General features: G+C 42.0%; 1 protein-coding gene across 4 annotated transcripts in view; it reads left to right on the top strand.

The window, feature by feature from the left end:
• The first annotated feature begins 8,522 nt into the window (after positions 1–8,522).
• CACUL1 (CDK2-associated, cullin domain 1) overlaps positions 8,523–10,871 on the top strand; it is a 70,179-nt gene continuing 67,830 nt past the window's right edge. For all 4 annotated transcript variants that reach the window (XM_015412315.1, XM_015412313.1, XM_015412314.1 and 1 more), the window contains exon 1: positions 8,523–8,995. In XM_015412315.1, the coding sequence (XP_015267801.1) occupies positions 8,626–8,995 (370 nt within the window). In that variant the 5' untranslated portion in view covers positions 8,523–8,625. The remainder of the gene's footprint in view (positions 8,996–10,871) is intronic.

Raw genomic sequence — 10,871 nt, 5'->3', positions numbered from 1 at the left:
CATACCAACAAAGAACTAGAAAACTAGTGCAGTTAGAGTTACATAATATGAAGAACCTCGTAATATTTTTGGTACAGAATAACAAGACATGTTGAACTAATTTTATTCTATAGTGGGAACAAACATCAATATAGCAGTCATTAATAACTACTACAAAACTATAAGTAATACTTATAAAACTTAGTTTTATAAATCTTTTCTGATTGTGGAACCAAATAAAATTTCACTGAGCATTGGTTTATATCATGGTAGGGTAATTGAAAGGCTTCCAGGCCCCCTTGGAGAAAATTGTCTTTCATTACATTTTTATAGTTCTCGTGTCCCTACTCTGATGCTGGTAAGACAACACTGGCTCCAACATCATGGGGTTTCCCCCCAAAAGTGTTTTTATGCACCTGATGTGGTCCCATTAATTCCATCTAAAACGTCTCTTAAAATTCCCCTAACCCCCCCCCCCAAACAAAACTGTTTCATATGAGGGTGTCTGATTTTTTTGGTAGTGACCACCTCTCTAATGTTCACTGTATGACATTACCAAGTGTTCAGATTTCTCCTCTGAAAAATAATCCACTGGTTCAAAGTTTAAGATTTACTCCATGAGTCCATTGGAATCCAAAGATAATAATATTCATCTTGAATGAAATGAAGACCCCTAAGGTAACAGGTATGAGGAAATCACTCCTGTATCCAACAAATGTCAACTCTGCTTTGGCCACATTAAATGCTATCTTATCTCTCCTTAACCACTTTATTCGAAGCCTTCCTTTGAAGGACACCCTTGAGTAAAACCTTCTAATTCCATCATGTGTACCTCATGGTTTAATAAGGAATGCAGACAGGTTAAGCAGGAACTACAACAGAAGCACAGAGAATTAAAGAGAAACAATGTTATTTTGACTCTGAGAGAGTTTTTGGCTCTTAAGAAATACTATAAGAAATTACCAGGTTACGGAAAACTGAAGTATCGTGTAATGCATGGATCCAACTAATAGCAGCTGCCAGTTCTAATGACAGCTCAGCATTCTGGTCTATTATAAGTCAGGGCCTTAACAATCAGAGTTATATTCCTTTTTTCATTTTCTCACAGGTTTGCCACTGGTGGACCTCCTGATGGCACTGGTATTTCTGGCCACTGTGGGATACAGAGTGTTGGACTGGATGGGCCTTTGGCCTGATCCAACATTGGCAACTCTTATGTTCTTATGTTTGGGAAGCATATTTTAAGAGCTTGTTTGCCATTAATAGGATTTCTTTTGTCATTAGACTATTGGTTATAAATGATTGTTTACTAAACTGGCTGGCTGTCACTACCTTGGAAATTGAGGATTTGATAGTCTTTGCTCAGGGAAAGCCCCTGGTAATCTCATTCCAAACAAATTGCTTAGGATTAATCCAGGTTGGTGGGCAGAAATTCTCGCTCCCTTGTTTACTCGGATAAACCAGACAGGGGTTATCCCCAAATCATGGAGGCACACAATAATTGTGCTGATTTTTAAAAAGGGATTATCAATCTGACCTTGGGTGCTATTGGCCAATCAGTTTATTGTCTAGGCAAACTGTATTTTTCTTATTTGTTGAAGATTCTTGTGGAGTGGCTAGAGCAACAGGATATTTTAGGATGGGAACAGATCAGTTTCAGACAAGGTAGTTCAGCCCTGGGTTCCTGCTGTAATCCAACTTGATAGGAAAATATACACATTTTCCAGATGTTATTATTTATGTAGGGTTTATGGACCTAAAGGGGGCTTTCAATTCTGTCCCCTGGGCTAAATTGTGGGGGAAGATTCAAGGTACCTCAATTGATAAAAGGTTACTATGGTTAACATATTGTTTAGATTCTGATGCTACCGCTCATGTTCACTGTGGACAGGGGGGTGAACTGTCTGATTTGCTCAACCTTAAACATGGTGTCAGGCAAGGTTGCCTGAAGGCTCCATATCTATTTAATTTATACTTAAGTGATCTGTCAAGCCATTTTGATCAGTCCTGTCATCCTTGTCTGCACACCAAAGTATTCCTATTTTGCAGTATGCAGATGATATAGTCTTGTTATCCCATGCTCGTATTGGTTTACAGAGATCCTTAAAGGTTTTTTCGGTTGCAAAAAAAGTTTTTTTGTTGTTGTTGTTAACATTTTTACCCCACCCTCCCCACGAGATTGACAGTAAACTGCCAGAAGCCCAAGATAATGGTTTTTCCTGAAAAAGGAATCCTAAAACATACCATTGGCCCTTAAGGGGAGGGGTGAATTAGAACAAGTTAAAGAATTTGTTATCTCAGAATCTTATTTGCATCTAATCTAAACTGGGCTCCACATCAAAAAGCTGTGAGAAACAAAATCAAACACTGGATTGGGGGTATTTCTTTCAAACAAGAGGAAGGAGATACGTAGTAGGAGCTATTCAAGTTTTTAATCTAAAGGTAATCCCTATTATTTTATATAGGTTGGCAATAAGAATTAAGGTGGTCGTGGAATCTATTGACAATCCCCCCAATCCAGGTTTTGATTTTGTTTCTCACAGCTTCTCATTTTCATTTTTTAAGTAAGCCTTTAGTTAGTGTCTTTGTTAGGAAGAATACCAGAATGTGAGGACTGTGTATCCCACTGTCTGACAAGCCAGGAGACCTCTAAATACATGATTTATCTATAAAAAAGACACAGTGGATTAGTGTTTTAAATGGCTTCTTTCCTTTTTTAAAAAAGGGCTTTTTTATTTGATACATATAAAACAGACAATCAACATACAACATACAAACATAAAAACATTGGGGAAGATTCTTTATATCATTTTTTCCATGTTGTTATTTGACAGCATACTGTAGTTAAAGAGTTTGTTTCTTTTATACACCTTGTAATTTTGATAATGTTTGTTGTCGTCCTTCTCACAACGGGCCTTCTTCCTAGTCCATTTATAAAACCTTGACCATGTGTCCTCGAAGTCTTCTTTGTTATTTCCTCTCAACATTAAGGTTAGGTTATCCATCTCTGCAGTTTCCAGTATTTTACTTATAATTTCTTCCTTTGAAGGAGTTTCACTTCTTCTCCAGTGTTTAGTATATAATATTCTCGCCGCTGTTACAATATGTATAGTAAGGTAAAAGTCTTGTTTTTTATATTTCTCTGGTGATATATTCAATAAAAACAATTCTGGTGTATAAGGTATGGTAGTTTTTAACATTTTTTGTAAAATCTCATGTATCCATCTCCAATATTTTTTAGCTTTATCACAAGTCCACCACATATGAAAAAATGAACCAACATTATTTTTACATTTCCAACAATCATTTGGTAGGTCAGGGTAAAACTTAGCTAGCTTATCTGGAATGATATACCATCTACAAAACATTTTATATATTTTTTCTTATATGAAGTCACTTTAGTAATCTTTACATTTGTTTTCCATACACGTGATCATTAATCTAAGTCAATATTATGACGCAGGTTTTGTGCCCATTTGACCATACAGTTTTTAACTATTTCATCTTGTGTTTTATCTTCTAACATAATTATATACAATTTCTTAATCAGTTTATCTTCAGTATATATCAATATCCTATCAATTTCTGTTATATTTGTGTAAAAACCTAATGGTGAATCTCGACTCTATTTCTACCCTTTCTCACCAACCTATATTAACCTCTTGTTATTTAAGATTTTCTATTGATTTTAATTCATTTTTATTATCTAACAAGTTCTCATATCTCAATAACATATTTTTTGCAATACATTTGGATTTGTAAAAGCTTCCAGTGGTGAAACCCATTTGGGTGTCTTAGTATAAAATATTTTTTTAATCCTTTCCCATACCATCAGTAGAGATTTCCTGATCAAGTGTTGTTTAAAATAGCTGTGTGTATCTGATTTTCCATAGCACATAAATGCATGCCAACCTAATGACAGATCATGCCCCTCCGAAGTTAATATTCTAGTGTTTTCTAATGTGATCCATTCTTTTAACCATGTCAATGCTGCTGCTCTGTAATATAAAAGCTATAAAAGCCAATCTGATAATACAAATCCAGCTCTTTCTTTAGCATCTTGTAAAGCCTTCATTTTTATTCTTTGTTTTTGCTCTGCCATATAAATTATGACATTACTTTGTTGAGTTATTTAAAATACTGTTGATTCTTAAAAATTGGTGGTGTTTGAAATAAAAAGATTAATCTTGGGAGGACATTCATCTTTACTGTAGCTATTCTACCCATCAGGGATAAGTGTAGTTTTTTTTCAATTTTTCCAAATTTTTAAAAATTTCTATCATAAGTTCCATATAGTTATCTTTCAGCAAAGAGCTACATCTGTTTGTAAAATGGCTGCTTTCCTAAACCCATGTTATTTGGAGAATCTCACTAGCTCATGGCAGATTTATATGAGAACTATGAATGAAACAATTTCCAACAAGCAGAATGCGGGGGGGGGGGGATCTTCCAGTGTTCTTTTTGTATAACAATATTAAAAACCTGACAATTGTAGCAGAGACTGACAGTAAGGTTGGTAATATGGTGTGGTGTGATTGCTTTCCCTGCAGGTGAATAACATGTAATGCTTCTCAATAGCTGTTGAGAATGATGTGCAGATTCACATATGGGGGCTTTGCAGTGACTAGAAATTGCATTGTGTTATAAATGGCTTCTTGACTGAGGTTTCAGAGTTTTATATTCATCCTAATGGGCTCCATTGATGCTAAAAACAGCAAACCACCTGGTGTACCAAGAGAGCAGTGATGTGAAGCTAATACCAAACAAAGGCAATAAATTAACCCCGTGTTTCTTTTGCCCATGTTCAAGCCAGAGATAGCAGGATGTTCAGAAAGGCTAGCTGTAACAGAGGCAACAAACTAATGAATCATGCTGATAGAATTGGTTGGGGATTCTTGTCTTCAAAAGGTAGTAATAAAATGTGACGCTGTTGTTTTCAGGAGTGCATATTTTTGCTAGGGCTGCTGATTGTGCTGGTACACTACTCCTTCTCAGTTCCCAGTGTAGGTGTGATATCAGAGAAGCAAGTGGTATCGTGGCAATATCTTTAAGTAGCCCCTGGAGGGAATTCAGGCATATGGACTCTTTTGTCTCTTGGTGTACAGTTGAGGTGGTAGGCAAATGAGATGACATTGAAGAATCACACCGGAACTGTATAATGAATTGCATATCATTATCATGACTATCCTTCTCATGAATATGGCAGGGGGCAAAATGCAGTTGATTGGCATAACTGCTGATATTCTAATCCCCCCCCGCCCGTGAAATTCTAACCCTTGTCCTGAAATTCTGTTGGGAAAAACCCCCTTGAACTAATGTATGTTGTAGATGGGAGATAAAGGACAGTTATTTGGGGCTTCTTTTCCTCCCATTAGTTTTATTGCTTTGCACCCCGGTTAGAAGAACAGTGCTAGTGCAGTGTGTTCAGCATTTTATCAGTGTCATTGTCACTGGAGCTGGAAGTTGTTTCTTAACATGGGTATTTCTGCACAAACATCCCTTGGGATGGGGCTTGGAGTTGGCTTTGGGCCTGAAGCTGAGGTTCCTCATGAATAGCTGGTTACTAGTGAGGTGCACTGAAATTGCTTTTGGTGGTGACGGAAAGTGTCATCAAGTCACAGCTGACTTATGGTGACCCCACAGAGAGGGACAGAGATGGTTTGCCATTACCTTTCTCTGTGCAGTGACTCTGGACTTCTTTGGTGGTCTCCCATCCAGATACTAACCAGGGCCAACTCTGCTTAACTTCTGAGATCTAACACGTTTGGGCTAGCCTGGGTAATCCAGGTCATGTGATTTCTTTTACTGAATTACTAATCCTGATCACACTTGTGCAGCCCAGTTCTGTGCATGCGTACTGTGATGTACTCTGCTTTATTTACTATTTCACTTATACTCTACTTTTCTCTGCAATGGGGACCCAAAGTGGTGTTCAACATTCTCCTCTCCTCCATTTTATCCTCAGATCAACCCTGTGAGGCTGTGTGTGTTTCACTGGCCCAAAGCCATCTAGCAGGCTTCCATGGCACAGTAGGGATTTGCATTGGAGTCTCTAAGATCCTAGCCCATCACTCTAACCCACCACGCCATGCTGGCTCTTGGGATCTGTATACCCAAGTAATCATGCTTAGAATATCCTATGCATATTTACTTTGGAATAAGTTCCCTCGAATCATTGGGACTAATTTCTGAATAATCATAAAAAGGGAAGCACTGTGTGTGCACAAATCCTTTACAAACATTATCTCAGTCATTTCCTGCACATTCCTCTGAGATACATCATTATTACTCATATTTTGAAGCTGAGGTGATGTGATGGAAACAGTGACAACAAAAGGCCATTCTACAGAACCTCAGTGAAGAGGAATTTGAATTCAGGTCCACCATACTGGACAAATAACCTCAGTGAGAAGCAGGTACATTGAGCACTCAGTTGCTCTTAAATTCTCTGACTGTAGGAAAATATTGAAACCTTTTAAATCAAACAGCTGCCCTGGACAACATGTTTTGTATGTGTGGTTTAGAACTGTTTTAAAAACTGTTTTAATTATTTTGAATATAAGCAGTTGGATACAATATGACATCTCAATTGATGAATGGAAATGTTATACCACTAGATGGAGATATTTCCCAAAATTATTAGCTACAATGAATCTTGGACTATAAGATAAACTTCTTTTGATTCCATCTTATTCAAATTCTATGACATTGATTGTCTTGAAATTATGTCAACTGAACTGGAACATGAGTTAGTGACTGGCTTCTTCTGCCTTTATGAATCAGATCTGCCCCAAACTGGTTCTGGTGATGTGATGATTTGTAGTAATAGTTACAGGTGAAAGAGGGAACTAGTAGTCAGGTCAGGACCAGTGTTTCCTCTAAGCTGAGTTAGTGTGAGCTAGCTCACAGTTTTTTAGCCTCTGGATCAAACTTTTTTGTCTTAGCTCAGGAAGGATGGCTCCAGAGCAAACTAATGTATGCAGTAGCCAAATTGCTCACTCACAACTTTAATACCAGTAGCTCACAAAGTAGAATTTTTGCTCACAAGACTCCACAGCTTAGAGGGAATATCAGCACCCACACATTTTGTTAGAACTACTTATCTCCCCCACAGTTTTCAAGATAAAAAAATCATACCTTGCCATGTGGCTTCACAAAGCACTCAGGATAATCTACCACATAAAGAGACAATAAATTAGAATGCATTACAAAAAGCATCAATCCAGAGCTTCATGGCACCACCATGGCTCAAGAAAACACGGATCCTGATGCTATTTGCAGTCCTTTCATATCCATTATCAACTCACACATCACATCCATATCCATGGGCTGTGTAAGGTGTTGCGATTTAAATTTAGTGTGACTCCATGTAAAAATCAAGTGAACTCAGGAGACTCCATCTCTTTGCACTTAAATGGTTTTGACAGAAAGCACTGGGGGGACCCATCTTTTTGTTGGGCAGCCTGAGGTCTTAGATGTGCATTTTATGGAATTGCATGAAAAAATTGGGAAGACCCGTGGATCTTGGATTCATGTGTTGGTGCCATAGCAATGTCACGAAGCACTGGGGTTTTTTTAACAGTGCAGTCTATGGACATGTGAATTAGTAGATTTCATCTCATTCCATTTTGAAATTGTTGTACACAGGTAGCCATGTCTGTCTGTTTTAGAACAGCAAGACTGAAGTCCAGGAGCACCTTAAAGACCAACAGATCTGATGAAGAGAGAAAGCTCATACCCTGGAATTCTTGTCACTCATTTAAAAATTGGGGCTAAGAGGTCAAGATGCTGAAGCTGCAGACTGGAAGGCCTGTAGTTTGGCAGTTTGAGACCCGAGTGCCGCCTGACAGAGTGAGCCCGTCTCTGGCCCTAGCTCCTGCCAACCTAGCCATTCGAAAGCAAGAAATTGCAAGTAGATAAATAGGTGCTGCTTCAGTGGGAAGGTAACAGCATTCCACGCGCCTCCGCGTTTAGTCATGCCGGCCACATGACTACAGAGATGTCTTCGGACAGTGCTGGCTCTTCGGCTTGGAAAAGGAGATGAGCACTGCTCCCTAGAGTCATATTCGACTAGCTTTCGAGCAAGGGAAACCGTTACCTTTATGACAATCGTGCTTTCGGAGCTATGCTTTTGTGCCATATTTGCGCTTGGGAAGTACTGGATCTCTAACAAGGTTGTTATTTTAGCTGCTGCAGCGCAATACCACAGCTGCTCCTCTGGATTTTTTTTATGGAGCCTCTAAAGCAAAAGGCCAGGAGGAAAACCTCGACGACTTTGCCTCTGATGTCATGGCGACGTATCCCACAAAACACTGCCCAGTCCTTCCCCTTTCTCGGCGGACGGAAGGGGCTGACGAAACTACAATTCCCACAACACCTTACGTCAAGAGCTAGCCGGCACATCAATGAACTTAAGTGACTGTCCAAAAGTGTCGCGTGAGTGAGGGCCATTTTACGGCAGGGGGACTCGTCGCTTCCGGTGGGCACGCTCAGAACTGCTCGGCGGCTTTCGTTCTCGGTAGCTCGGAGACGTGACGGGACGCGATGGGACGAAGCCGATTGTGACAGTTCCCTCCCTCCCCCCCCTCCCCCGCTCTCCGTCTCTCTCCCCGCCCGGGCCGAGCGGGCCCTCCCCGGCCTGTCGGGATGGAGGAGGAGAGCATGGAGGAGGAGGGCGGCGGCGGCGGCGGCGGCAGCATCAGTAGCAGCAGCAGCAGCTACGAGGCCTTAATGGACGACCAAAACCACAACAACTGGGAAGCGGCGGAGGCAGCGGGAGGAGGAGGAAGGAGGGGCAGTTACGGCCACCAACCGCTGCCGCCTCCCCCGCTCTCCCCGGTGGAGGCCCGCGGAGAATGCGCCCACAGGGGGTCCCTGGACCCGCAGGAGGATTTCGACATGCAGATGCTGGCCGAGGCTGCCCATGGGCAAAGGAAGGGCTGCGCCCCGGCGCCGGGCAAAGGAGAGGCCGCCGTAGGGATCAACCTCAACATCAGCTCCTCGGCCTCCAAGTTCTGTGAGTGCCGCCTCGGCTGCCCCCTCTCTCCCCTCACCCCCTCGTCTGCCCCCTTTATCTCCCCACCCCAGCCTTCTGCACTACTTTTGTTTGGGGGTGCTTTGAGGAGGGAATGGAGAGCCCTGAACTGCGTTTGGCTCCCCCACCCACTCAACCAGGGCCTCCTGTGACTTCTGTTGCTGCAGCCCCCTTTTTCATCTTGCGTGAGTGTTGGTTGCCAGACTTTGGTGGGAGGTTAGTTTCTGTGTGTTTCCTACGAAGACAGGCAAAAGGTTGAGTTTTGAACCCATTAAGGTGTGCTACCTACGTTGTTTGCTGCCTGTTAAAGAAGGTTGTATGTGCAACTGGTGCAGAGCACTGTACAGGGACATACTGAAAAGAGAGAAGTAGTCAGGGGTCATTTCCTGCAGGAGCGCACAGGAGCGGAGCTCCAGCAGTAAAGAGCCCAGGGGGCGGGCACATACAACAAACCCCACCCCCTGCTCCCAGCAGCCCTTAGTCAGAGCAAGAAGCCAGGTAAGTTGCAGAGCACCCTCTGGCCCCCTGGCCCAAAACAGTCCAGTGGCACCTTTAAGACCAAGTTTTATTCAGGTATAAGCTCTCCCTCCTCTGCGAGGACAGATCTGCACATTCCCCCCCCCCCCAATAGCTAGCAATACAAAACAGTCCAGTGGAGCCTGAGCGGTGGGTGTTGCCTTCTGACACACTTCCGGTTATGTCAGGGGGTGTGGCATATGCAAATAAGTTATGCTAATGAGTTGTCCTAATGAGCTCCTGCACCTCTTTTTCTACGAAATGACCCCTGGAAGTAGTAGAAAGAAAAAGTTCCAGTTGGGGAGCTTTGTTAGTCTTTTACATAAAACCCAAAAGGAATCCCTTGATCCCTTGAAAGCTAGTAGACTTATGGCACAGTCAGTGACTGGAGTAGCTCTGTGTAGTGTTACACTAGTAAAGTGGCATACATTTCTATGGACTAGAGCCCATTTAATTAGATCTATGAATAGTATACTTGGTTGGCAGACATATGGGTATGTGGGAAGGAAAAACCAAATGTGTGTGTGTTGAAAAGGCAACAAATAAGAATAATTGTTATTGTATGGCAGTGGGTGTAATATAGCCAGGAGATCAGAAGATTGTCTGGCACCCTGAAATTCTAGCTCTTTTTGTGGTGAGCTAGATTTGTTTTTTTGGGCTGAGAGAACTGTGACTGATCCAAGGTCACCCATCTGGCTTCATGTGGAGGAGTGAGGAATCGAACTTGGTTCTCCAGATTGGAGTCTGCTGCTCTTAACCAGTACACCAAAACTGGCTCTCTAAGGCAACAGTATGGAAGAGGTACACAGCCTGTGATGAAGAAGTAGAAAAGTAGGTTTTTATATCCCACTTTCCTCTACTTTAAGGAGTCTCAAAATGGTTTACAATCCCATTCCCTTCCTCTGCCCACAATGGGCGCCTTGTGAGGTAGGTTGGGCTGAGAGAGTTCTGAGAGAACTGTGACTGGCCAAGGTCACCCAGCAGGCTTCATGTGGAGGAGTGGGGGATCGAACCCAGTTCTCCAGATTAGGGTCTACCGCTCTTAATTACTATGCCACACTGTTCAGTCTTTCTCTGTAAAGTTTAAATGTGTCTTACATTTAAGTGTAGTGCCCATTCTCAATCTATCTATATATCTAATAGTCAAGTTGCCCCCGGAGTGCGGATCGCTAAATCCGTGCTTTGGGGGGGGAGGGGGAGGTTTGTGCACTCTTGGGGCAGTCCCCAGGGGTGCACAAAAATCTAAAAACTAAAAAAAAATATCGGGGGATGTTTAAATCCCCCCGAAAGTGAAAGAGCGTTCGTGCGCATGCGCACGAACGCTCTGTAGCCGACCTTGCCG

The sequence above is a fragment of the Gekko japonicus genome, unplaced genomic scaffold (assembly GCF_001447785.1).
Source record: "Gekko japonicus isolate JY-2015 unplaced genomic scaffold, Gekko_japonicus_V1.1 scaffold3579, whole genome shotgun sequence".
NCBI classification, from domain to species: Eukaryota; Metazoa; Chordata; class Lepidosauria; order Squamata; family Gekkonidae; genus Gekko; species Gekko japonicus.
The sequence above is the reverse complement of the archived record's forward strand: the minus strand, read 5'-3'. Positions and strand labels throughout refer to the sequence as shown.